Source organism: Mytilus californianus, unplaced genomic scaffold (assembly GCF_021869535.1).
Source record: "Mytilus californianus isolate M0D057914Y unplaced genomic scaffold, xbMytCali1.0.p SCAF_18, whole genome shotgun sequence".
Lineage (NCBI taxonomy): Eukaryota > Metazoa > Mollusca > Bivalvia > Mytilida > Mytilidae > Mytilus > Mytilus californianus.
In genome coordinates this window covers 301,764-328,216 of record NW_026262666.1, presented here as the reverse complement: position 1 = coordinate 328,216, position 26,453 = coordinate 301,764, and the positions used below count along the sequence as shown (strand labels likewise).

Sequence of the window (26,453 nt, the reverse complement as noted above, 5' to 3'; positions counted from 1 at the left end):
CAAATAGATATATAAATTATAATGAAAGAAAAAATACGGAAATCATTCGAAGCTTTTCGGAGGTTCAGTGTTTACAGGCACTTGTTCCCGAAGAAAAAAACCTATTCTACCTTAAGGTATATTTTTTGAGAGACAATTAATAAGTGCCTGTGCCTGTGTTGCCTAAATTGAACATTAAATGTTCATTTTAAAGAGCAAAGAAGCGCTTCCGGATTTTGTTGACAGTTGTCGAATCTGTTGTTACTGTTAGTTATATATATTTGATATGTAAGTTCTGGTAGGTACTTACTGAAATTGTATGGTTATGCCTATTCAAAGACAGTTTGATTTTTTCTAGACTATATTTTACTTAATCTCGGGTGCTAAAAATCAGGTAACACAACATTCTTAATTCTTTACGATAAATCTTATCTTTCAGCCACTAATGGCACTATAGTCTATACCTCAATCATGACGTCTTGAAAGGATATTTTATTTTCATAATTATTTGGACTACTAGCTGACCAGCCCAATGCACAGGGGTTTGTTACTATTTGCCGGGTTTTTACTATCAAAAGATTTTTTAGGGGTTCCCATGGATAGTAAACTCGGCAAATAGATTTTTAAGGGGTTCCCATGGATAGTAAACACGGCATATAGTAACAAACCCCTGTGCCCAACGTTAATTTTTGAAGAAGGAAAACGGTCATTTTCTATAACATAACTATTGCAATTTGTTTTTATGCCCCCGCCGTAGCGGAGGGGGCATTAAGTTTTACCTTTGTCCGTCTGTACGTACACAAAAATTGGTTTCCGTTCTCTAACTTGAGTTTGCCTCAACCAAATGTTATGAAACTTATACACAATGCTTATTATCACAAAATACAGATTAAGTTTGAATTTTGGTAGCGTCACTCTAACCGTTCTAGAGTAATGCCCCTTTATAAATGGAAAAATTCCAAAATTTTTAGTTTCCGTTCTCTAACTTAAGTTGCCTCAACCAAATGTTGTGAAACTTATACACAATGCTTATTACCACAAAATACAGATCAAGTTTGAAATTAAAGATGCAGAAATTATTGACCATGAAATTCATAAAATCATATTTGATCATATGTAGACAACAATACTTGATCGCGTTTGAATAAACATTTTAATATATTAAAAACAAAGCTGATTGTAGTAAGGCATTAATCATAATAATCAATATTTTATCAACAGAAAAGACCAGGATACATACCAAATGAGTGTAGACTGACAGGCCTTCAAGACTGTGCCTCATGTGCAGTCTAATGAGCCTTTGGCATTGATGAAAACTAGAAATGAAGTCCTGTGACATGACTAGAATTAGTTGTTCTCGACTCATATTTTTGAAAAGGATATCAAAAGTTATAAATTAAATCCTGTTCTATATTGTTTTAATTCATTTTGTTCATTGAATTAACTTAAAATGCAAAAAAGGTTAATATAAAGATATTTTTTGGACAAGTTACAATTCTGTTCAGACAAGTAAGTTTTGGTATGCACTTGTCCTATTGTACAAGTTGAAAAAAAGTTATTGTAGAGGCCTGTCACTTTAACCATTCACGAGTTATGCCCCTTTATAAATGGAAAACAATGCAAAATTTTTAGTTTCCTTTCTGTAACTTAAGTTTGTCCCAACCAAACATTATGAGACCTATACACAATACTTATTACCACAAAACTCAGATCAAGTACAAATTTAGTAGTGTCACTTTTATCGTTCTTGAGTTATGTCCCTTTATAATGTTGTATGCAAGCGGGGGCATCATCTGTGTCCATGGGGACAAATTCTCCATTTATTTTATTCATATTTTGTTTCACTTTGTTTTCATGATATTTGAAACAATATATCCATGGTGTTACTGGTTACATGTGAAATGTAAATATCAATTTATTTTAATATTTTGAAAATTTACATTTTTATACATGTATACGTACATGTAACTAATTGGCTTCCTTTGACATTTTTATTGCCATACAACATACTTTTAAAAGTAAACAAATTTTACTTTCCTCTACAATATTGCATTTTTATCACAATAGTGTTAGTCAATCGCTTAATCAATTTCTTTTCTCTTATGGATGCACTTATGTTTTTGCAATGGTGAGTCAAGTCAAAAAGTCATGGGGAGTCCAGACTCCAGGACACATTTACGACCCTAACAATTCAAGAACCCAGGTTTTTTCTCCTTTTTTCGAGCACCAAAAATGTCTTTATTGTAAAACTGTACGAAATTGTGGTACCAAATTTCAACATAAAACTCCTGGCTTGTCTAAGCATATATATAAGCTGTATGTATAATTAGCAAAACTTTTTTTAAGATGATACAATTAAGATATTGAGGCTGCTTTGAATAGTACTTGGGACTATCACACATTTATATATTAGACCTAACTTAGTGTTACAGCAAATTGACATGATAGCTGTATAAGTTTGTGTTATGATTTATATGAGATACATTTACTAAATGCTCGTAATTAGAATTCTGTGTATATACATGTACATAAACATATACATGTAGTGATAAAGTTACTAAAAGTACTATTGTTTGCCTGTTTGTCTTTTTCATTTTTAGCCATGGCATTGTCATTTTATTTTCGACTTATGAGTTTGAATGTCACTCTTGTATCTTTCTCCTGTCTTTTATTCAAAATTGATAAACAATTGTGTCATACTTATAGCAATGTTGCAACAATGCAAAACATGTTAATAAGCAATGTAGATTTTTTATCTATATCAAATAAAAAATAAATATTTGACTAAAAATCCAACGATCTATTTAGTCTACATGTACAGTCAAGGGTCTAACTTAAATAAGTTATTAGAGAAAAATAACATACATGTCGTTATTGTGGGCTAAAATATAAAAAAATCTGTGATAACATATGTATGTTACATGTTTCAAAGAGGCAGTATACATCCTTTACTTTGTTAAATTGTATTCAAGTTCTACTGGTATTATTATTTTCTTTATGTATACTAAACTTTAGAAAGATATAACAGTTTATAATTTGCCAATCATGTATAGTACACCTATGTTATTACAGAAAATATATGCCTGTAATAACTAACAGGTGTTATTACAGCTTTTCTACATCTCTTCAAAGCCATTTCTCAGACATATATCACAATATATTTTAATTCATTGTAAGAAATAATGATCAGAGCATGTAATGAGGTTCTGAGCAAGCTTCCCATTAATTCCCAAGTGTCTCATTTTATAAGTTACATGCCTGTAATAACTAAGCCTTGTTATTACAGCTTAGTGTATCCCTTAAAAGCCTTGTCTCATTGATTTACCATGGTTGATCAAAAATGTATTAATTGAATTGGAAGATTAATTATCAAGGTTATGCATTAAGTATCTGCGCAGAGTTTCAAGAAATCCCAAGAGCCCACTAAAAATAAAAATATATTTTGATATATTAACTAATAACAAACATATGTTACTACAGATTAAGAAATAAAGAGCAGACAACTCATGAAAGTATCTGTAATAACATATGTATGTTATTTTTCTCTAATAACTTATTTAAGTTCGACCCTTGACTGATGTACATGATGTACAATGTATATGGTACACAATACCATTACGGCATACACACAGTTGGCCTAGTATATGGTACGAAAAAGCATACACCATTGTACATTGTATATGAAATTGCATACATTTGTACATATATAGATCATCCAGACCATAATCTTGCCGGCGAAATGACGATTTAAGTCGCCAAAGAATTTTGAAAATCGCTAAATCTCGCCGGCCGACTGACTTCATAGCAAAGTCAAATCGCTATCAAAATCGGTAAAAGGGAGACAACTTGTGATTAGGAGCGTCTTTTTACCACAGAACACCACAGAACACCCAAAATTTACCACAGAACTTTGAAATATTAATACTTCAGACATTATTACCGTGTTATTGTTCATTCTTTTTGTAATTTGACATTTATTATTCAAATAAATTTAATTTTTCTATTTAGGGTCGACTCACTATCGCTACGCCCCCAACTGAATGGCCAATAATTGGGATCATACCAAAAACCCCTAACTATTAAAACCATAATATACAAAGATTATTTATATTTTAAATACATTTTTATCTTTTTTGTAATTTTAAATCATTTTTGAAAATGTTTAGATGCATTACGTAATTATTTGTTAAATTTATTTTGTTTACCAGTTTTTTTTTGTCACTTTTTTATACGACCGCAAAAAAATTTTTGTGGTCGTATATTGGTATGACGTTGGCGTCGTCGTCGTCCGGCGTCATCGTCGTCGTCGTCGTCGTCGTCGTCCGGCGTCGTCCGAAGACACATTGGTTTTCGCACTCTAACTTTAGTTTAAGTGAATGGATCTTTATGAAATTTTACCACAAGGTTCAATACCACAAAAGGAAGGTTGGGATTGATTTTGGGGGTTATGGTAATAACAGTAAAGGAATTAGGGGCCAAAAAGGGGCCAAAAATAAGCATTTTTGTAACTTCCAGACATAACTTGTGTGTAAGTGTATGGATCTCTCTGACATTGTACCACAAGGTTCCATATCACTAAAGGAATGCTGGGATTGATTTTGGGGGTAATTGCCTCCAAATTTTAGGAATTAGGGGCCAAAAAAGGGGCAAAAAACAAGCATTTTTCTAGTTTCATGACAATAACTTGTGTGTAAGTGTATGGATCTTTCTGAAATTGTACTACAAGGTTCCATATCACAAAGGGAAAGCTGGGTTTGAGTTTGGGGGTAATTTCCCTAAACGTTTAGGAATTTGGGGCCAAAAAGGGGCCAAAAAACACATTTTTCTAGTTTCCAGACAATAACTTGTGTTCAAGTTTATGGATCTCTCTGAAATTGTACTGCAAGGTACCATACCACAAAGGGAAGGCTGGGATTGAGTTTGGGGGTGATGAATCATAATGGGGGTTCAAAAAATTTTGGGGGGGGATTTATTTTTTTTTCATTTTTTTTCTTTTTTTCCTTTTTTGTTTCTTTTAAAATTTTCCATTTTAAGTTGGTTATTTCTGATTTATATTTAAAATCAAATAATAATGATATGGTAGGAGATACACACCAAACAGGATGTGTGAATTATTATATAATAAGTATTGTGCAATAGCAAGAAATTTTCAATTGCACAGTATTGCACAATAGCAAGAAATCTTCAATTGCACAGTATTGCGCAATAGCAAGAAATCTTCAATTGCACAGTATTGCGCAATAGCAAGAAATATCCAATAGCACAATATTGCGCAATAGCAAGAAATTGTCAATTGTACAGTATTGCGCAATAGCAAGAAATATTTAATAGCACAGGATTGTGCAAAAGAAGATACTTCCTATAAATTGCTTATTTCTTGACCAATTTCAATGGGGTTTTATTCTTGATTTCATGGGGTTCTTTAATATGCTGAATCTAACCGTGTATTTAGTTTTTGGATTTTGGGCCCCGTTTTTAAATTGGTCCACATTGAGGTCCAAAGGGTCCAAAATTAAACTTTGTTTGATTTCATCAAAAATTGAATTATTGGGGTTCTTTGATATGCCGAATCTAACTGTGTATTTAGATTCTTAAATTTTGGTTCCGTTTTCAAATTGGTCTACATTAAGGTCCAAAGGGTCCAAAATTAAACTTAGTTTGATTTTAACAAAAATTGAATTCTTAGGGTTCTTTGATATGCTGAATCTAAACATGTATTTAGATTTTTGATTATGGGCCCAGTTTTCAAGTTGGTCCAAATCGGGGTCCAAAATTAAACTTTGTTTGATTTCAACAAAAATTGAGTATATGGGGTTCTTTGATATGCTGAATCTAACCATGTATTTAGATTTTTGATTTTTGGGCCCCGTTATCAACTTTGTCCACATTGAGGTCAAAAGGGTCCAAAATTAAACTTTGTTTGATTTCATCAAAAATTGAATTATTGGGGTTCTTTGATATGCCGAATCTAACCGTGTATTTAGATTCTTAATTTTTGGTTCCGTTTTCAAATTGGTCTACATTAAGGTCCAAAGGGTCCAAAATTAAACTTAGTTTGATTTTAACAAAAATTGAATTTTTAGGGTTCTTTGATATGCTGAATCTAAACATGTATTTAGATTTTTGATTATGGGCCCAGTTTTCAAGTTGGTCCAAATCGGGGTCCAAAATTAAACTTTGTTTGATTTCAACAAAAATTGAATATATGGGGTTCTTTGATATGCTGAATCTAACCATGTATTTAGATTTTGGATATTGGACCATAATAGGTGAATGTCCAATTTAAAATTTTTAAGTTCTTAGACCACATTCAATCTGTGTTAGAAACCTATGCTGTGTCAAATATTTAATCACAATCCAAATCCAAAGCTGTATCAAGCTTGAATGTTGTGTCCATACTTCCCCCAACTGTTCAGGGTTCGACCTCTGCGGTCGTATCAAGCTGCGCCCTGCGGAGCATTTTATTTTATTAATGTTATGTTAAGAGTTGTTACAATAAATAATCAAAATGGTTAATGTGACATTTAATTAAATTTGTTGTCAACAAATAATTCAACTTTATTAAAGTAATTAGTTAAGCTGCTATCAAGAGTTGTTTCAAACAATTATTTAAACTTGGCTAATGCAGAGACATATATATGTGTATATATGTCTCTGGCTAATGTTTGTACATCAAAGTTTTCTCCATTAGAGTTATATATAAAACAATCCTGTGTTAAGGGCTACCGGCAAATACTTTCTAAAAAGATATCTGAAGTTGTTGTAGGACAGTAATATTTGAGTTGACTAATAACATATTATAAGTGTGTCTTTTTAATTGTCAAAAAGTTCAAGTTCTATGACTGTTTTTGGATTCTTATGTTGTGTGTGTATCTTCTCCAATCATTTGACAATATTTCGGATTTTTACCAAATTTTGTATGCATTTAGAAATCCGTCAGGTCAACTTTTTTTGTAGAATTTTTTTTTTTACTATAAAGGTTATGTTTTCATATAAAATATTCATTATTCTCGCAGATTTCTTAATTTAATGAAAAAAATTTAAAAGAAAAAGCGATATTAGCATATTAGCACTTCCTGTCGATCAGATCAATATTATTCGTAGCTGATATTCGCTGGTAAAATCCGTCAGATCAACTTTATTGTAGAAAAAACATGTTTTATTTATATAAAGTTTTTATTGTTAAACAACATATTTAATAAAATCGCAGATTTCTTTATTTCACGAAAAAATATTGTAAAACAAAAGAGATTTTAACACTTTTTATCGATCAGTTCAATATATTCAAAGCGTATCTTGGATCATATTGATCGTGCGGTAAATTTTTTTTTGCTCAAAACCATTTTTTTTAATGTTTATTTTAGATTTTCATTATTATAATGCATTAGTTTAGTGTCTCAAAGCTCTCCAAATGTAAAAATATGCCAAATAACAAAAAAGTTATATGATCATTTTTTATCTCATCCAGTCAATCGTCATGTCACTGGTGTAACCCGAATTAAAGAAATAATGTAATTCTGAATTATTAGATTTGCATTTTATAAAGTAATTCTAATGTTCTGTGGTATATTTCAGTAGTTTTATTGTAATGTGTGCAGTTCTAGGGTATATTTTGAGTGTTCTGTGGTATATTTTGAGTGTTCTATGGTATTCTGTGGTGTTCTGTGGTAAAAAGACGCTCCGCTTGTGATTGACAAGTCTCACAGGTAAAAAAAATGGCGGCTGACAAGGAAAATCGAGATTTTCGAAACGACCCAGGACTAATACTGTAAACGATCAAATTAAATAAATACAACGGCGACTTTGAACATCCTCGGATATAACTTTCAAAACTGTTGAAACGGAAAACTGACCGTCTGTTTAAGTTATCGTTTTACGATGATTTTCATCTGAGGATGTTGCGTAATCACTCAGCTGATTTGTTTTATTTTTATAACCTACACGAGTCGATCAAATTTACTATTCGGTAGGTAAAGGGTGGGAATTAACGGTAGATTTATTATATTCATTGAATAAAAATTGAAATATAAAAGGTAGAAAGACAGCTGATAGATAATGTGATTGCAAACGTACGACACTCGACCAGATTGTGATCAGCAGTGGATTTTTTCTCATGACCACTTCGTTGATATGGATGATATTTTTAAAAAATGATAGAAATTAGCTCTTTATCGGATAATTAACTTGAGATTGAAAGATATTTTCATTTATAGATTTACAATCTTTAACGATAATCTCAATTTACTACAACTAACATAAATGTCCTGGGCATTCAATAATGTTTTACAAAACAATGACAAGTGGTGTTATAAATTAAATTCCCAATCCCAGTCATGTGAAATTCATCATATTTTTCTGGAGTTTTAAAAATAAATTGAGGCAGATGCACATGAATTCAATGCATCATAATCTTGATAATTTTACTATAGGCTACTCCCTCATGTCCCAATCAACAAATTTTATTTAGAACACATTATGGTATCAATAAATAAATAACAACTATGTATTGTCTAAACCTTTTTATTAAGAACTTTCTATATATACATTGTGTACAATACCATATGAAAAAACTGCAAGTACATCTTTTATTGAATATAAAACAATTTCCTTAGTGATAAGCTTGAAAACACGATGCAACCGAAACGGTAATGGAATCTCACTTCTCCAAGAAGTTGACCACTTCTCCCTTCTCTCTCATGGAAGGAGAAGTCACTTCTCCCTCTTCAAAATCCTAGATTAGGCCCTGGATCATCTAATGAAAATGGCCATGGTGCAAAAAAGTTGATGATATGAAATGAATTTTGTCATAGTACAAAATTACTGAATCAAAGTGTCCAGGGCCAGAGGAATGGAGTAATTGACACAAAGTGTCCAGAGAACAGATGTTTAAAGCAATTGACACAGAGTGTCCAGGAACCAGAGGAGTAAAGTATTTGACACAAAGTGTCCATGGACCAAAAGAATGAAGTAATTGACACAAAGTGTCCAGGGGCCTGAGGTGTGAATTAATTGACACAAAGTGTCCAGAAACCAGAGGGGTGAAGTAATTGACACAAAGTGTCCAGGGACCTGAGGAGTGAAGTAATTGAAACAAAGTGTCCAGAAACCAGAGGAGTGAAGTAACTGACACAAAGTGTCCAGAAACCAGAGGAGTGAAGTAACTGACACAAAGTGTCCAGAAACCAGAGGAGTGAAGTAATTGACACAAAGTGTCCAGAAACCAGAGGAGTAGGGTAACTGACACAAAGTGTCCAGGGACCAGAGGAATGAAGTATTTGACACAAAGTGTCCAGGGACCAGAGGAGTGAAGTAATTGACACAGAGTGTCCAGGAGTCAGAGGAGCGAAGTAATTGACACAAAGTGTCCAGGGACCTGAGGAGTGAACTAATTGACACATAGTGTCCAGAAACCAGAGGAGTGAAGTAACTTACACAAAGTGTCCAGAAACCAGAGGAGTGAAGTAATTGACACAAAGTGTCCAGGGACCTGAGGAGTGAAGTAATTGACACAAAGTGTCCAGGGACCTGAGGAGTGAAGTAACTGACACAAAGTGTCCAGGGACCAGAGGAGTGAAGTAATTGACACAGAGTGTCCAGGAGTCAGAGGAGTGAAGGAATTGACACAAAGTGTCCAGGGACCTGAGGAGTGAAGTAATTGACACAAAGTGTCCAAGGACCTGAGGAGTGAAGTAATTGACACAAAGTGTCCAGAAACCAGAGGAGTGAAGTAATTGACACAAAGTGTCCAGAAACCAGAGGAGTGAAGTAACTGACAAAAAGTGTCCAGGGGCCAGAGGAGTGAAGTAATTGACACAAAGTGTCCAGGGACCAGAGGAGTGAAGTTATTGACACAGAGTGTCCAGGAGTCAGAGGAGCGAACTTATTGACACAAAGTGTCCAGGGGCCAGAGGAGTAAACTAATTGACACAAAGTGTCCAGGGAAGAGAAAAGTGAAGTAAATGACACAGCGTGTCAAGGAGTCAGAGGAGTGAAGTAATTGACCCAAAGTGTCCAGGGACCTGAGGCTTGAAGCAATTAACACAAAGTGTCAAGGGCCAGAGGAGTGAAGTAATTGACACAAAGTGTCCAGGGACCAGAGGAGTGAAGTAATTGACACAAAGTGTCCAGGGACCAGAAAAGTGAAGTAAATGACACAGAGTGTCCAGGAGTCAGAGGAGTGAAGTAATTGACCCAAAGTGTCCAGGGACCTGATGAGGATTGAAGCAATTAACACAAAGTGTCCAGGGACCAGAGAAGTGAAGTAAATGACACTAACATTGTCATACATATGTTGTAGATTGTACATTATATTTATATAAGTATCATGGGACCAACCACCCTAGTCCCTCTGTGCGATTAGAGCAATAATACTTTAGATTACTATTTGCAACAAAAAATCAGTGATCCTCATCCTATTGTCAAATTTGATGCTGGTAGATAATTATGTTTTTTCTGGAGTAAGTCCATTCATTTAACATTGTGTAAACAAAACGCTGGAACATACATGTAGTTATATACTTGACAAAATGAATTACCAGATTTGATGATAATGTGTTTTTACTAGAATTTGTTGGAGGATGATGGCTTTAATACAGTAATAGGGAATTTTGAATTTTACAAGGTGGTGCCCAACTATGCATAAAGACTAAGGGAGATACACTTCATGTGCACATACATTTGTACATGTATTCAGTTTGATTTAGTTTTTTGTTCCATAATTCATTCTGTTACCTGGTTACTGTACAAAAAGTGATGGTGTATTGTGGAATGTGGATACCAATTTTCATGGATTGAGGAAAAATTGTATTATCGTGGATATTTGAATTCATGCTTTTGCTAAAGCCGGCATACAGGCCTATAGAAAATTTTTACTTCATTGACCATTCAAATTTCTGGTTAAGCTATACCCTCAAACTCCATGTAAATTGGTATCCAACGCATAATAATGAATCCAAAGTATTATGTAAAAGCAGAACTTGCACTTCACTAGGTGCCATTGTTCTGTACAGTTCATCAAGATACTGTTACTTGTTATAATTAAATTTACCTGAATCGATTTTGCTGTAAAGGCAGGCTAGACAAATCTCTGTATCTACAGATATACATGTACATGTATCTTTATAGTTTGAGGTTGATTTTAATGTGGTTCCTCAACAAAAACCATCATGAAAATCCCTGCACTCCTTCTTAATTCAGATTTGATGTGGATGAAAATTAATGATATCAGTACTATCAAGGGGAGACCATTTACAATTTAAATAGTAAAACTTACAAAGTTCTTATTTGTTTGGTCAAGAGGCCTGTTTTTTATTGTGATGAAAACCCTCCGCTCTCTTGTATGGAATTAATTTCTTTCAAAGTTTTGATTTTTTGAAATTAAAAGTGTTGAAAAGAATTAATGTACATGGGCCAGGTGATTGCAAGAATCACTGTTGAAGTTTATATGATCTATATATATATACTGGGACATGTATATTAATAATAATCTTAAAGATCCAAAAGTACATTAACTAAGTTGCCACCAGATCATTAGAAAAGTAGTTAGTACTGTTGACGACTTGATGTCTTTTCATTATTTGTGTTTTTGGTTGCTGTCTTGTGGACATAAACGCCACATCTTCTGATGTATTTTTTTAACCGATTACTGTGTCTAAAATGTAACAAAACTTTGTGTGCTTACCCACAACATAAATATCTACAAACCTGATTGAATATGTTTACATGTGCAGTGTCCTAGCTGACTCAAAAAGAGGGACACAGCTCCTGATGTCCTTTTTATGCACCCTTGTGTCCTTATAGCCCTGTCTTATGCATTTCTGGTTTATACAGGAAGATAGATACATTTGTACTTTTCAATGCAAAAACAAACGTTGAAAAAAGGGGGCCCCCAAACCATGTAAAGTTTGGAGTGAGACATGTAAAAAGTTTATGCATTAACCATATATTTAGCTCCATAAGGGGTGCACCCTGCCCCTCCCCCTAAGTCTGCTTCTGACCTAAAATGCCCTTCATATTTAATATGTGTTCCTTAGCACTTAAATTCTTGGTAGAATACTGATGTGTTTTGTGATTCTCAGTAGCAATGAGGTATTAATAATTAGTAAGTCTTAACCTCAGCTATAAATATTAAATGGATTAATATCATTTTTCTAAAAAAAATCCTGTTTTATTAAGTAAAATAATTCCAGTCATGAATAATGAATTAGAATTTCCTGCTTTTAGAAATTGACATTTGATGATGACTCTTGATGTAACAGTATTGATTTCTCATCATATGTTCTAATAATAACTTCTGTTTCTGCATATAACAATAAGGAATGGTGAGTTCAATTTACATTTTATTCATCTTGTATAATTTTGTAAATCGAGAAAAATATGTAACAAGGATATTTCAGATATAACATATAATTTTTATGTATATTTTCTTTCTTCTCTTATTTCTTCAGTGATTAGTACTATATTTAAGCTCGAAGGGATTATGTTTGAAATTCAGATTTATGTTAAGTATATTCTATAAACAACAACCCTTTTTCTGCTTAAATGAGAAAAACAAAATTTGTAGTAAAATGTATCTACATATTTGTAGAGGCTTCTTTGAATTTTTATAAATTCATGCTTGAGAAAAAAATGGTTAGATGCCAAATAGCATGATTAGATAATCAAATTAACAAGGAATATAAAAAATTGTGCAGTGAAAAAAGATTTACAAAAATGCCACTTGTCATTTGAAATATTTGCATTTAAATGATTACATATAACTATCTACATTTAAATTTTGTTTAAAAAAACAATATTTTTAATATATAATGATATTAAGTAAATTAGCAGGAAAATAGGTGGGAGTTTGTGACCAAACCATGCTACAGTACCTGTAAAATTACATGTCTTAATATTATAAACATCCCCTTTCCTGTATGGCTGTAGCCCTTTTTTCACAAACTATCAGTGACTAAGAATTGTAAATTCTACTCATTTTGTACAAATTTATTCATTATGAAGAAGGTTCCTTAATTCCTTAAGCAAAGTTGACCTTTGGTGGATTACCAAATCCCTTAGGCAAAGTTGACCCTTTAGTGGATTACCAAATCCCTTAGGCAAAGTTGACCCTCTGGTGGATTACCAAATCCCTTAGGCAAAGTTGACCTTTTGGTGGATGACCAAATCCCTTAGGCAAAGTTGACCCTTTGGTGAATGACCAAATCCCTTAGGCAAAGTTGACCCTTTGGTGGATGACCAAATCCCTTCGGCAAAGTTGACCCTTTGGTGGATGACCAAATCCCTTAGGCAAATTTGACCCTTTGGTGGATGACCAAATCCCTTAGGCACAGTTGATCTTTGGTGGATTATCAAATCCCTTAGGCAAAGTTGACTCTTTGGTGGATGACCCAATCCCTTAGGCAAAGTTGACCTTTGGTGGATTATCAAATCCCTTAGGTAAAGTTGACCTTTGGTGGATTACAAAATCCCTTAGGCAAGGTTGACTCTTTGGTGGATTATCAAATCCCATAGGCAAAGTTGACCTTTGGTGGATTACCAAATCCCTTAGGCAAAGTTGACCCTTTGGTGGATTATCAAATCCCTTAGGCAAAGTTGACCTTTGGTGGATTACCAAATCCCTTAGGCAAAGTTGACCCTTTGGTGGATTACCAAATCCCTTAGGCAAAGTTGGCATTTGGTGGATTACCAAATCCCTTAGGCAAAGTTGATGTTTGATGGATTTGGCTATTCATTTTACATTCCTGCCCTTTTGGTAATATAGCCATTTATGTGTTTAGGTTCTCTTACACCCTTGGCATTATAATTTTGGAGTCTGAGCATCCCTGATGAAGATTACAAGAATACAGCTTTGGACACAGGCAATTTTTAAAGAGTTATTTTCATAATTAATATTCTTCTTTTTTCAGAATCCTTCTATTGGACAAGAATATTTGAAGACTTGGTTTTCTGTTACGATGGATACAGATCCTGTTAATTACAGGAGGAAAGATGAGACGTTCCCTGTGCCTAAACCCATTCCAGAGAGGAAGGCATCAAAATCTGGTAAATCACAGATTATAGTTATTATATATAAAACAAATGAAGATGTTTGATAAATGTTAAGGAATTGAGTAGACTGAATAAACAATATTAAAATAAAGGCAGTGACAGATCCAGAGGGTGGTTTGGGGGTTGGAACCCCCTTTTTTGTTTGACAAATTTTGTTTGGGAATCAAAGGGGAGCATACTCCTTCTACACCCCTGGATCTGCCAATATTGGTAAAGGAATTTTGTTATTTTCTCCTCCTCCGATTGAACCTCTGACTTTTTATAGATATTGAATTCAGCAGCTTACTCTAATAACTAATTTTTCCAAGCTTAAAGTATTAAAAGTGTTCTGTTCGTGGTAATGTAATTAAAGTAGATTGTATTCATAATACAATGTACCGGTACAATAAATAAATAGACACTGATCTATGACATTTATAAACTCCTATTGGCCATGACAATAAATTATTATAAAATCACTTTGATAAATGAATGGCTCAGAAGTAGTAGTAATAATTCATACATGAAAAATCTCTGTAATTGGTTTTATTAGTTTTTCATGAATACCAAAGATTCTTACAATTAAGTAAGAATACAGAAATAATCGAGTTCTGTAGAAAAAAGGATATATATCCTTCATTTCTTTACAGATCAATAAAAACAATAAATTACTGTTAAGAAACTAAGGTTTAAACTTCCTCAGACAAAGTTGGCCTTAGAAGGATTTAGCTATTATTTTATAATTAGCTCCGTTTGTTTATATATAGCTCTTCAACTGTTTCAATTCTTATTTATCTTTGGATTTCAAACATTCGGCTTTGAGTGTTCCTGATGAAGGTAAATCTAGAAAAGCGCTTCGGACGTATGACATTTATTAGGTGGTGTTTTCATTTTTTACTGGTATTACAAATGTATATACAATGTAGGAGGACATTATTGAATGCAAAAGAGACAGTTTTTTTTATTGTTTGAACGATATTACCCTATTGTGAGAAATTCACAATAACAGTTAAGTGTACTATATATGTTCAGAAATTATTCCCTGTATGTAATTAAAAGACTGAACCAATCCCTGTCAAGTTTTACAATTAAGGTCAAGTTCTAAGAGGAATTATCTTTTTTAGAGCTCATTTTTTGTATAGTAACAAAGTTCCATAATAGATCACCTTGACCTACATTTCATGGCAATGCTAAAATCAATATCATTGCAACAATAATAACAATAAACATTTCCATTCTCAGTTGTATAGAGAAATGAAATTTTGACAGTGTGCACATCTTGGGAGTATAGAGTAAACAGGATCTTTGTTGTGAAAGCTGTACCAAAGGCTTATTGTGAAATAAAAGCCATAGATTTTTTTACCACATAAACCACATTCTTCTTCTATGTAAATTTCTGCAGCTGGTTGTACGAACGTGTCATTAGTCTAATGAGTCATTAAGTCTTCATTAGCTTGATGCATCATAAAGGCTTAATGAAGACTTAAATACCCATTAGGCTAATGCCACGTTCGTACAACCGGCTGCTTACCTATGTATTTTTCATAATCAAATTAAAGGATCATGCAAAAATAAGAAACATTAACCCTTAAGAGAAAGAGATAAGTCAAGCCTAATAATAGCAGACCATGTAAAGATTATTCATTTTTGACAAGTATGGACAATGAGAGATAAATCTGTTCAAATGATTGCCTAATATTATAGAAAAACAAAGGATATTATAAGTTATTCATCCATGACACAAAATCAGTACATGTACATCAGAAAAACACAAAAAGCAAAGGAACAGCACTTTTTTTGTGGGGCCTTTAACACGGAGCAAAAAAACTCACCTCACTGCAAGTTTAAGACGGCTCCTAGCACCAGATTCAGCGAAATTCTTTGCCAAATTTATACGGATAGACTTTGTATGATGTAACACCACCAAATCTGGCCCGGTCAAAAATAACATACTAGAAAGAAGAAAATGTTTTAATATGTTTCTTTGCTTAATCATTGCAATGTTTAGTTTGAAGTTCACCAAGCATAATGAAAGGAATATTCCGATGTGATTTTTGTTTCTTTTTGTCACAGGTAAGAAGGAGAGAAGACAAGCCTGTAGTAGACCATGTAAAGAACATTCCTTCTTGACAGATGTGGCAGACGTCCGCGCCATGGAACAAGGACTCTTACAATTACTGGAGGATTTCCATTCAGGCAAATTACAAGCTTTTGGTAGGTTTTTAATTACTTGCTGCTTGGAATATATTGTGGATTTATAAGTAGGGCCCCACCTAGTGGAGGGTTGCCATATAGTGATCAGTCTGTCCGTCCATCCGACCGTCCATCCGTAACAAATTATGTCCGCTCTATATCTAGAGAAATGTTATAATTTCATACTTTATACTTGACATGTATATTAACCAACACCAGAGGGTGTGTCATAATGTTTGTACAACTTCCTAGGTCAAAGGTCAAGGTCAAAAACTTTAAGTTTCAGTTGACAACTGTTTTTTACAGAGGGGCCCACAGAGATGGCTCCCATCTCAATGATGTCTAGTTTTTTGTGGTATACCTATTTTCGTGAGTACAGTTGAACCATCAATTCAAATTTGAACCATCAATTCAATGTTCAACGAATTACAAATTTTCTATAGGCTTATATGCAGACTTTGAGATAACCACGAAAATGTTAGTTTTCCTGAATCCAAGAAATTGTTGTCCAGGAAAATTGATTCCACAGTGCACAAAATCACCATTGCCGTTTATAGGTCTTTAATTATTACTCCAAATACCTGAAATACTTTTTTAATGTTAAAAAAAACATACTTGATTTGAACAACAATTCTAACTTTCAGAATATAAATTACTGACATTTTTTATTTAACTTTTTTAGGCGGTGGTTCAACATTTCAGCAGATGGATATGATAAGAGAGCAACAAGAATGTTTAGCACGACTCCATTTCGAATTAGACATTCATCAAGACTTACAGAGAGGAAACGATGAAAAGGCTAGAATTTCGGCCAATTCAAAACTGTCTAGACTTATTGATCAGGTAAAAATAAAAGGCTAGAATTTTGGCCAATTCAATAAATTTATAGACTTTTTGATCAGTGAAAATCAAAGGCCAAAATTTTACCAAATCAAAAGCTGCTTAAACTTCTTGATCATGTAAAATTTAAACCAACTATCTCGACTTATTGGTCAGGTAAAACTTAAAGACTTGAATCACACTTAATTGAAAACTAAACTAATTGTCTTGTTAAAAATTAAAGGCCATAAACTGAGCCAATCAAGAACTGTCTAGACTTATTGATCAGTGAAAATTAAAGGCCAGAATTACAGCAAATCAAAAACTGTCTAGACTAATTGATCAGGTAAAACTTCCATGGCTTGACTCACACTCAATCGAAAACTAAACTACTTAGTCAATCAAAAATTTCTAGACCTGTTGATTTGAATTAAAGAATAGTAGTCAATCAAAAACTGTCTTGACTTATTTATCAGGTAAAACATAAAAGTTTTAATCACACTCATTTAAAAAGTATACTGATTGACAAGGTAAAAAAATAAAAGGCCAGAAATTCAGCCATTCAAAATTGTCTAAACTAATTGATTAATTGCAAATCAAAGTACAGAGTTTCAACTACTGTAAATTCAGAAAATATTGCGTACATTTATTATTGGAATTTTTGAAAAATGGACAAAAATGTTAGATTTATTATTGCCGTTTCGGGAAAAGCTGCATACAAATATACATATACATGTATCAGATATCAGAATGTAAGTTTTGAATATTATTGTGATACTCACTCAGTCAGATATTCACATTAATAAAAACCCGCAATTATTTCTGAATTTTATACTACAGTAATCAAAAACTGTCTTTACTTATTGATTAGGTAAAAGAAAGGCTTTAATCACTCTCAATTAACACTAAAATAATTGACAATGTAAAAATAAAGGGCCAGAAATTCTGCCATTCAAAAGTGGTCACGGCTTATTGATCAGTTGAAATTCAATCTTAGCCAATCAAAAGCTGTCTAAACTACTTGATTAGTTGAAAATCAAAGTACACAATGTCAGGCAATCTAACACTGTTGAAACTTAGGACAAAAAAAAGGGTATGATCTAGACCAATTAAAAGATTGACCAATCATAATCAGAAGCTATAAGTTATATAATTTACTGTACTTCAAAACTTTAAAAGTAAACATTTTCAAAGACTTCAAATCATTGGGGGCTGCTGTGGCTGAGTGAATTAAGTAGATCATCGACTGTATCACTAGCCTGTCAACACTGAGGTTGTGAGTTCTAAACCTCGCCATGGCAGGTTCTTTAGACTCCAATCTTAATTGACTAGGATTGCCAGTTTTCCTGCCAACACTGTGTGGTTCTCTCCAGGCACTTCCACTTCCTCCTCCAATAATAACTGGCTGCCACGATGTAGCCAATAGTGCTGAAAGTGATTTTAAACTCAAATAATCAATCAATCAATCAAAACAAATCATTGGCACTCGTTAATCTTAAGATGGAATCATGTCTCAAATCATCATAGAAAATACCTTATAAAAAGTTGAATAACAAAAGTACCGAACTCCAATGAAAATTCAAAATGGAAAGTCCTTTATCAATTGGCAAAATCAAAAGCTCAAACACATCAAACGAATGGATAACAACTGTCATATTCCTGACTTGGTACAGGCAATTCCTTTTGTTGAAAATGGAGGATTTAACCTGGTTTTATAGCTAGCTAAACCTCTCACTTGTATGACAGTTGCATATAAACTTAATAGATATAACATCTCTACAATATAACATATTAGTATATTTTTTTGAGAAGTGATTCTGCAGAAGCTAGTAAACATGTTTATATAGTTTGAAAGTGTATATATTTTTATTTGTTTTTTTTTAGCTTCATTCCATTAGTTCTTCAATGTATCCTTTTGTATGGACATCAATTTTGGGAATTTGATTGGTTGAGAACATTCCTTTTGTATGAACACCAATGTTCAATTTGATTGGTTGAGAACATTCCTTTTGAATGAACACCAATGTTCAATTTGATTCGTTTAAAACATTCCTTTTGAATGAACCTCAATGTTGTCAATTTGATTCGTTCAGAACATTCCTTTGGGAAGATAACTTGATTCTTGATAAAATATCTGACTTCAATCTATTATTATTAACATCTGAAATTGGGAAGCAAATGTTTCTGTTTAATTTAATGATAGCTAATGAGTTGAATGAACTAATTACTTTGTCCAAGACATCTGTTGGGAATTCTGGACTATGGGATTTAATTATATTGTGATGCGGGAACCAACATTTTATTTTCATGGGATTTCATGATTTGGCATTTATATTTCTAGTGAATTTTGGAAAGAGACATCCTCCTACACCCCTTTTTGTACAAGTTTTTATATTCAGATGAAAAGTCATGTTTTTGTCATTCTTGTCTTTCCTTAACTCAAACACAGACAAAAATTACACAAGACAGACTACAGTCCACAGAAGAGATGATAAGAAGAAAGATTGACTTGTTTCCGGTGACAAGTTAGCCAGAAAGGTTGACTTGTTTCCAGTGACTAGTTAGCCAGAAAGGTTGACTTGTTACCTATGACTAGTTAGCCAGAAAGTTGACTCATTCCAGTGATTAGTTAAACAGAAAGTTGAATGACTTCAGAAATCATGTGTGATATTTTGTATTATAATTTTGTGACTTAGTGTCGAATTTTTTTAAACTATTGTGTATTCATTATTTTTCGTTGGATATCCATTTTCATGAATTTCACAAGTAAAGGTGACCTACAAAAGACAAAGGGTGATAAGGGCTGTTTTTGGCCCCAACCCCATATTATTTAATTTGTCATGTTGTTTACTAAATACAAATTTTCTATAAGCTTGTATGTTGACTTTTGTAGCAAAACCACAAAATCAAATATCTATGGAAATACAATGGTTTTCTCACTCCACAAAAATAAAGGAATCAATAGTATTGTAAACTCAATTAATATTTGAATTTTTGCTGGAAAAGAAACATATTATATCGAATTGTAAAAATTGGATGTTCTTTTGTATAAATAACCAACAAAATAAAAAAAATCATGAAAATGCATAATTGACCACAATGGCCTAATGAAAAAAAAAGTGTCAGCAAAAATAATTTGGTTCACAGTATTATCTACTGTGTATTAAGTTTGCAAATGCAGAAGTAAGGATGTATCATTTTTTTTACAATTCAGGGGCTCTTTTCACAAAACATCTTACGACAAAAATTTATCGTAAGTTATACTGAAATGTTCATGACTTACGAGTGTTTTTTTCTCGTAAGATTTTTTGTGAAATTAGTCGCTGTAATTATTTTATAATTTTTTGACATTTGCAATTGACGAAAAAGTAAATGTTCTTTTCTTTTCAATCTATCCCATTTTTTCCCTATTATCTGTTTGATTCATGTTTAGTTTGGGATTTTATAAAGGAAAAATTATGTAGAAAAAACTTAAATCTGATAGGAAATTAAAGGTTTATATTGATATATTTGTTTCAATAAGTATGATAAATAAGAGCATTTAGTCAATATTCAGACAATTCGCATTATCTTATATGTCCTTTTATTCAAAAACAATTTTTGTGAAACTTGTTTTTTTTAGTTTACTTTAAATATTACAACCATACACTCAGGACAAGGCATTAAATCATGTATTTCATGCCAAAATTTTTTAAGTTGGCAGGTATGAAAATTTGTAAAAAAAAAAAACATTTTTGAAATAGATGAAATTAAATGTCTGAATGAATTTATTCATAACTGTAATTGAAAGTGTTATGAAATATATAGTATTTTGTAAACAGTTAAGCATCCATAATCAGAATTTTATTAAAAAAAATCCATCTGCACAAAATGTTGAAATGTTTTGTATGTATATTCCACTAAAGTTATTTAATCAACAATATTGATCTCAGTATTTGTTATAACTTTCAATCACAGGTATTTCTTAAGGACCATCTCAAAATACAAGTTTTGATTTAAATAGATAACATATGTAATTTTCCTTCCTCAGCTTTTGATATAATGAAATAAACACATTTTTGGGGCATTTATAGAAGAAATGAAAAGATATGGTTTGTGTAAATGAAAACTTATTTAGAATAGCATAAAGGATCTAATTTTCACTGCCACTTTCTGAAGTAGAAAATAATACAAATATAGATTGTTGTCAAACTAGGATCCGCTATTAAATGAGTACATCAGCAATGTTCGAAAATCATGAAAATACTTTGCATCAAAGAAGGCTTGAAAGGGCTTTACACAACAACAAAAATCAGCAAAAATCAGTTTGTTTACAAAATGTAAAGTGAAAGCAACTGAAGCTTACCCATCGGTTGTTCTGAGATTCCTGTTTGATATGTGGCCTTGACCTGTTTTCTGCTTTTTGGTCAGGTTGTTGTCTCTTTGACACATTCCCCGTTTCCATTCCATGGTTAAATTTGTTTTTTTTTTAGTTTTCAACAGAATAGATATATATTATGTAGGCTTGTATGCAGGATTATCTTCAAACAACAAATTCAAGTATTCAGGAAAATGCAACTATTCTTCTATCCTCAAAAATAGATAAATGTATCCCCAATAATTTTATTACATAGGGGAATAGGCTGTTTCAGAATCTAAAGGAATATGGGTAATTTTATTGTTTGTTCCCCAAAATGAAAATAATGTCACATCATTGGTTGAATTTAAAGTGTTTAGGACATTTTTAACCAATCACGATACTTTGGTGTAAACTTTTGAAAATATTACCCAGAATGCATTAGATTCTGAATTAGCCAATTGAAAGTCCTTATAAATGTTCAAACTAATACCTACAGGAACTTGTATTTTGAAATTGTCACTTTCTTTACTTGCTTTTCTATAGACATAGTTTATATTTTTGTTGTATTTTTTTATTTATTAGAAGAGAGTTTTGTTTAATAAATGTATTCCATTTTAGTCGACAATCAAATCTTTTTATGTGAAAATAGTACATTTCATTTCAAAATTATCAGTATATTTTTCCGTTCATGTTGTCTTGTTCACTTGACATTTATTAACCTTTAACCTTTATATTATGGCAGGTTTATAGTAGAAATGTATCATCCTTAAATTGGCCCAAAAAAATAATTATGACAATATAGTCCAGGTTTTCATTTTATACCTGCACAATATGCCTAAAAAATTGACAAATTTAGGGTTCTGTGCCTCCATTTAGGCAAAAATTAGACCTGTGTCCTCACATGTGACATTTAAAGCAACTTGTATTATATCAAAGTTAATTTTCTATATGAATGTTTTGTAATTTAGTTAACAGCTTTTTTGTACCATAATTTTAACCTTTAAGTGCCAACCTGCCTAAATATCAGGCAATGGTGAAAACATGACAAACAAATACCCACTCATGTTTACATTAGTTTATTTTCAAAATATATCATGGTGCATGAAAATAACATTTGTTTCCTTTTCCTGATCTGGTATTTCAAGATAAAATTTGGTTGAAATGCACTAGAAATTAACAATTAATGGGAGCTAACTCCTTAACTTGTTATCATTCTAACCAAAAGTTATCTTTAGATTTCTCAAATTACAAGACATGCAGAAAGAAAGACGTACAGATTCTTCCTCTGGATGAGGGTAACTTCAAAATAGGATGGTTAGGTAGGTTGGTTTTTTTTTTTGCCATGTTTGATATTCTTCTAAATTGCCTGATTCTTACAAAGACTGGCACTTAAACAAACTGTTGAGAGGTTGTTGATGTGAATTTTAATGAGTTGTTATTAATACCATTTGCACTAAATTTACAATGTAATCATGACAGTTCATATACATTGCTCAAATCAGAATTAACATTTGCTTAAGTGTGTGGAGGGATATTTTTTATTTTTATATTAGTATACCAATGTTTTTTGTTGCTTTATAATTTCATTGCTATGTTTTAGATCTGTATATCTACTTGAAATATTTCATTTGTTTGGAAACGCCCACCTTACAAAGAATCAAAATATATTTTTTCTTCATTTAATCATGAGTTATCTTCCATTTGTATCAATCCATCCCTATGAAAAAAAAAAAATATTTATTCTTTCCTCAATCAGATCAATGTTTTCTGAGCTTTATATCATTTTTGTTTATCATTACATGCTCTTGCAAATTAATTTATCTTTATATTAGACATTTTGATAAGAATTGAAGAAATTGCCATCATACTGTATAGATGTATTTCTTTCAAAGGAAGTTATTTCTTTGATAAAGGACAGATAATTAAGTGAAGGAGCTGTTATTTGTGCATGTTTATTTTCATTGACTGAGGAAATTCAATTGATAATGAAATCTTCAAATGTTTGTGATTTTGGTTTGTATTTTTGTGATTTCTGTGTTTTTTTGGACTACAATATCCACAATATATTTGTTCCAAACATAGAGAATTAACATAAAGTGAAAAAATTGATGATTTAGCATCAACAGTAAATCAAGGTTGCTATTAAATATAAAAAAAATATTCATTTTATTGTTTCCATGGTTATTGTAAAATTGAAATAGAAATTAATCAGATTATTGTTCTGTGAAGATTGAGAAGGCATTCCTATTTCATCTAAGGGCATACAATACTGTTAATACCCACCATTCATTATTGCTTGACATTATGATACAAAGCAAATTTTTATTCAAACTTTTCAAAATGCCAAGAAAAATATCTTGCGTTCTTTTTTGTTTTTTTTAAAGATATTTCAGTTTCACTTCAGGAAAACGATCAGAAATTTCAGACGTTATATATCAATGTTGAAGAAAAATATAAATTAAAAAAATATTTTTTAAAAAAAATGTCTTTTGGTTTTCTATAAAAAGTCTGTAGACATTCAAGTTGTAGTTGATATCATTAATTTAAATAATGCAATTATTTGTCCAGTAAAGAATGTTGACATCATACTTAATTAAAAAAAAAAATATACACCAACACTTATGTCTCCATTAATTTTTCTTATAATTTTGTTGAAGTTTTCTTCAATCCATGCAAATTTGAATTGCCATTATTTTTTAATTTAAATTTAGAAATCTTCATGCAATTTTTTTTATATATGTAAGAACAATCTCATTTTTTAGATGAATTAGATTTTGTTCCCTATTAATACAGTGTGATAGTTATATAAACGTTACTCTTGGCATTGTTCATACTGATCCCTGCTACATATACTACTGTATTGTATGTCATGAATGTTTTTGGTCTGTAAAAGAAGCTACAGATTTTATATTTAACGAATTTAAGAAGAAAATTCAAGATGAAATCCAATCAATTTTTGTTTGTTTAAATGAAAATTTCCATCTTGTGCTTATATAAGTTACTTTTCTTGTTTTTACACAAGTCTTTCATGATTTAACATTTCTTCAAGATATCCTGAACCGTCCTTTATTTTATATCATTCCAGTTACGTCCCAGTTTCTCTTATATGTTTAATTGAGTTCTTTTTACAGAGGCAGTCACCCTTAAATGTTCAATCTTTGTCTCATTAAGTATTGGTGTCCCTAGTCAGGAAGAAGTTTGGACAAATATTTACTGGAAAGAACATGTAAAAAAAAAAAAAAACCTATGGATTTTTTTGTATGTATTTTTTCACTTATTTTAAATAACAAAACTTTTTAAGTAAGTTTTAACCAGAAATGTGAGTGAATGAAAAAGGATAACTCCCCCTGTTAAGTCAATTCAATTATCACCCTTTAAGTTGGACTGGGAATATATTTCTTGATGCACATCCTCAGGTAATGTCCTTCCAACTGTTTAAAGATTATCAATATCCCACTAGTTATAATAAGAGTTATGCTTATAATGCACATGGACAAGACAAGACAGACAAACAGGGAATGATGAGATCTTTCTTAAGTAACCCCTAAAAACTTTGTGTGCAGGGGGTATAAACACACACGGTTTTCTGATCTTTTTCTAGTTCTATTTTTTAGAATAAGAACATAGATTACATGCTCTAAATATGTGTTGAGATTGAACTGTACTTATGATTTTATTTTGAACATACAATTATTAAGGCCATTAAAGTCTGAATATGCTTTAAAACTAAGGTTTTCAGAAATAGGTAAAATTAATTTTGAGTAGCATAATTCCATTATATGTAGTATACTGAAACTAGATTTGTTTTTTACAATGTCTTATAGAAAAAAATGGTTGCTATTTAATTGATGTGTGGTCAATTTATATATTGCCAATGTTTTTTCTTTTCATCAGATTTAAGAATAATAGGACTATGAAAAATAATCACCACTTTAATCTTAATACCATCTTGAAAATCTCATGCAGAGAATCATATCATGTGCCAATTTCAACACATTGAAGCTTTAGGCTAAAATATACATTTCAGCAAAGAATAATTTTATCAAACTTTTCTACATGTACAATACATATGAATAGTGTTACAATGTATTTTCTAATAAACATTCCATTAGGTTTATTTTGTTGTATTAGCTTTTGTTTCTCTCTCAGCACACATGTCTCAAAGGAACCTTTTTAGCTCACAGCTATTGCTATCACTTGGCATCCGTCAACGTTGGCTGTATGTTGTCATAAAAAAAAAAAATTTAAATGTTCTCTTCCGAAAATACTGGGCCAAATGTTTTCAAATTTTTAAAATTGTTTCCAGGGATTTAGATGTGATCCTTCAAAAAACATGACTGCTGTAGCTAAAAATAGGACTTGGGGTAAAACAGAAGTTTATGGCTTATATCCGGTATCTAAAGAATTAAAGCAATAAGAGCAAAATTGACAGACTAAACATGATCAGCAGGTTAAGGGCTATCTTCACTGAAAATTTTCAGAAAAATTGTACAAACATAAAAATAAGAAGATGTGGTATGATTGCCAATGAGACAACTCTCCACAAGAGACCAAATGATACAGAAATATAAAACACCTATAAAAGCCCCCGAAATGACAAATGTAAAACAAAGTTTGTAATTACTGTGGATTCATTATTATTCGTTGGATACTAATTTTCGTGGATTTCTTGGGTACAGATGAACCGTGAATAAATGTTCAAGGAATTACAAGTTTTCTATAGGCTTGTATGCAGACTTTGGCAAAACCACAAAATGTAAGTTTTCCCTCAATCCATGAAAATCAGTAGCCACAAAAATAAATGAATTCACAGTAGTCAGTTTGAGAATAACCACTGACGACAGATAAATGATATTTTGTGTGTAGTTGTCAGAAATTAGCACATCTCATATCCATGGAGATTATTTCGCCCCGTCTCCTCAGCCATGGTTCATTTTTACATTGTTTACATGTTATGGCTAAGTCTGTGTTTTGGTATTGAAAACCTCTAAATTCATTAAGATTAAATATCAAAATAGCAGGTTAAATAAAATTGAGAATGGAAATGGGGAATGTGTCAAAGAGACAACAACCCGACCACAGAACAGACAACAGCAGA

The 26,453-nt window shown here is 31.9% G+C and overlaps 1 protein-coding gene across 2 annotated transcripts; it reads left to right on the top strand.

Annotated features, from left to right (window-relative positions):
* The first annotated feature begins 211 nt into the window (after positions 1-211).
* LOC127726507 (coiled-coil domain-containing protein 28A-like) lies at positions 212-25,472 on the top strand. Of its 2 annotated transcripts, none has more exons than XM_052233869.1 (6): positions 212-267; positions 13,884-14,019; positions 16,078-16,218; positions 16,880-17,040; positions 18,901-18,923; positions 19,466-25,472. In XM_052233869.1, the coding sequence occupies exons 2-6, from the start codon at positions 13,932-13,934 to the stop codon at positions 19,506-19,508; spliced, it is 456 nt and encodes a 151-aa protein (XP_052089829.1). In that variant the 5' UTR covers positions 212-267; positions 13,884-13,931; the 3' UTR covers positions 19,509-25,472. The 2 variants fall into 2 exon arrangements, with proteins under 2 accessions (XP_052089829.1, XP_052089828.1); XM_052233868.1 differs by having other exon boundaries at positions 212-277.
* The last annotated feature ends 981 nt before the right edge of the window (positions 25,473-26,453 follow it).

Excerpts from the sequence above, each read along its gene's own strand:
- LOC127726507 (XM_052233869.1), top strand. The coding sequence starts at position 13,932 with ATGGATACAGATCCTGTTAATTACAGGAGGAAAGATGAGACGTTCCCT. Across the intron at positions 16,219-16,879 it reads AGGCAAATTACAAGCTTTTG|GCGGTGGTTCAACATTTCAG; the intron begins GTAGGTTTTTAA and ends TAACTTTTTTAG. Across the intron at positions 17,041-18,900 it reads TGTCTAGACTTATTGATCAG|CTTCATTCCATTAGTTCTTC; the intron begins GTAAAAATAAAA and ends GTTTTTTTTTAG.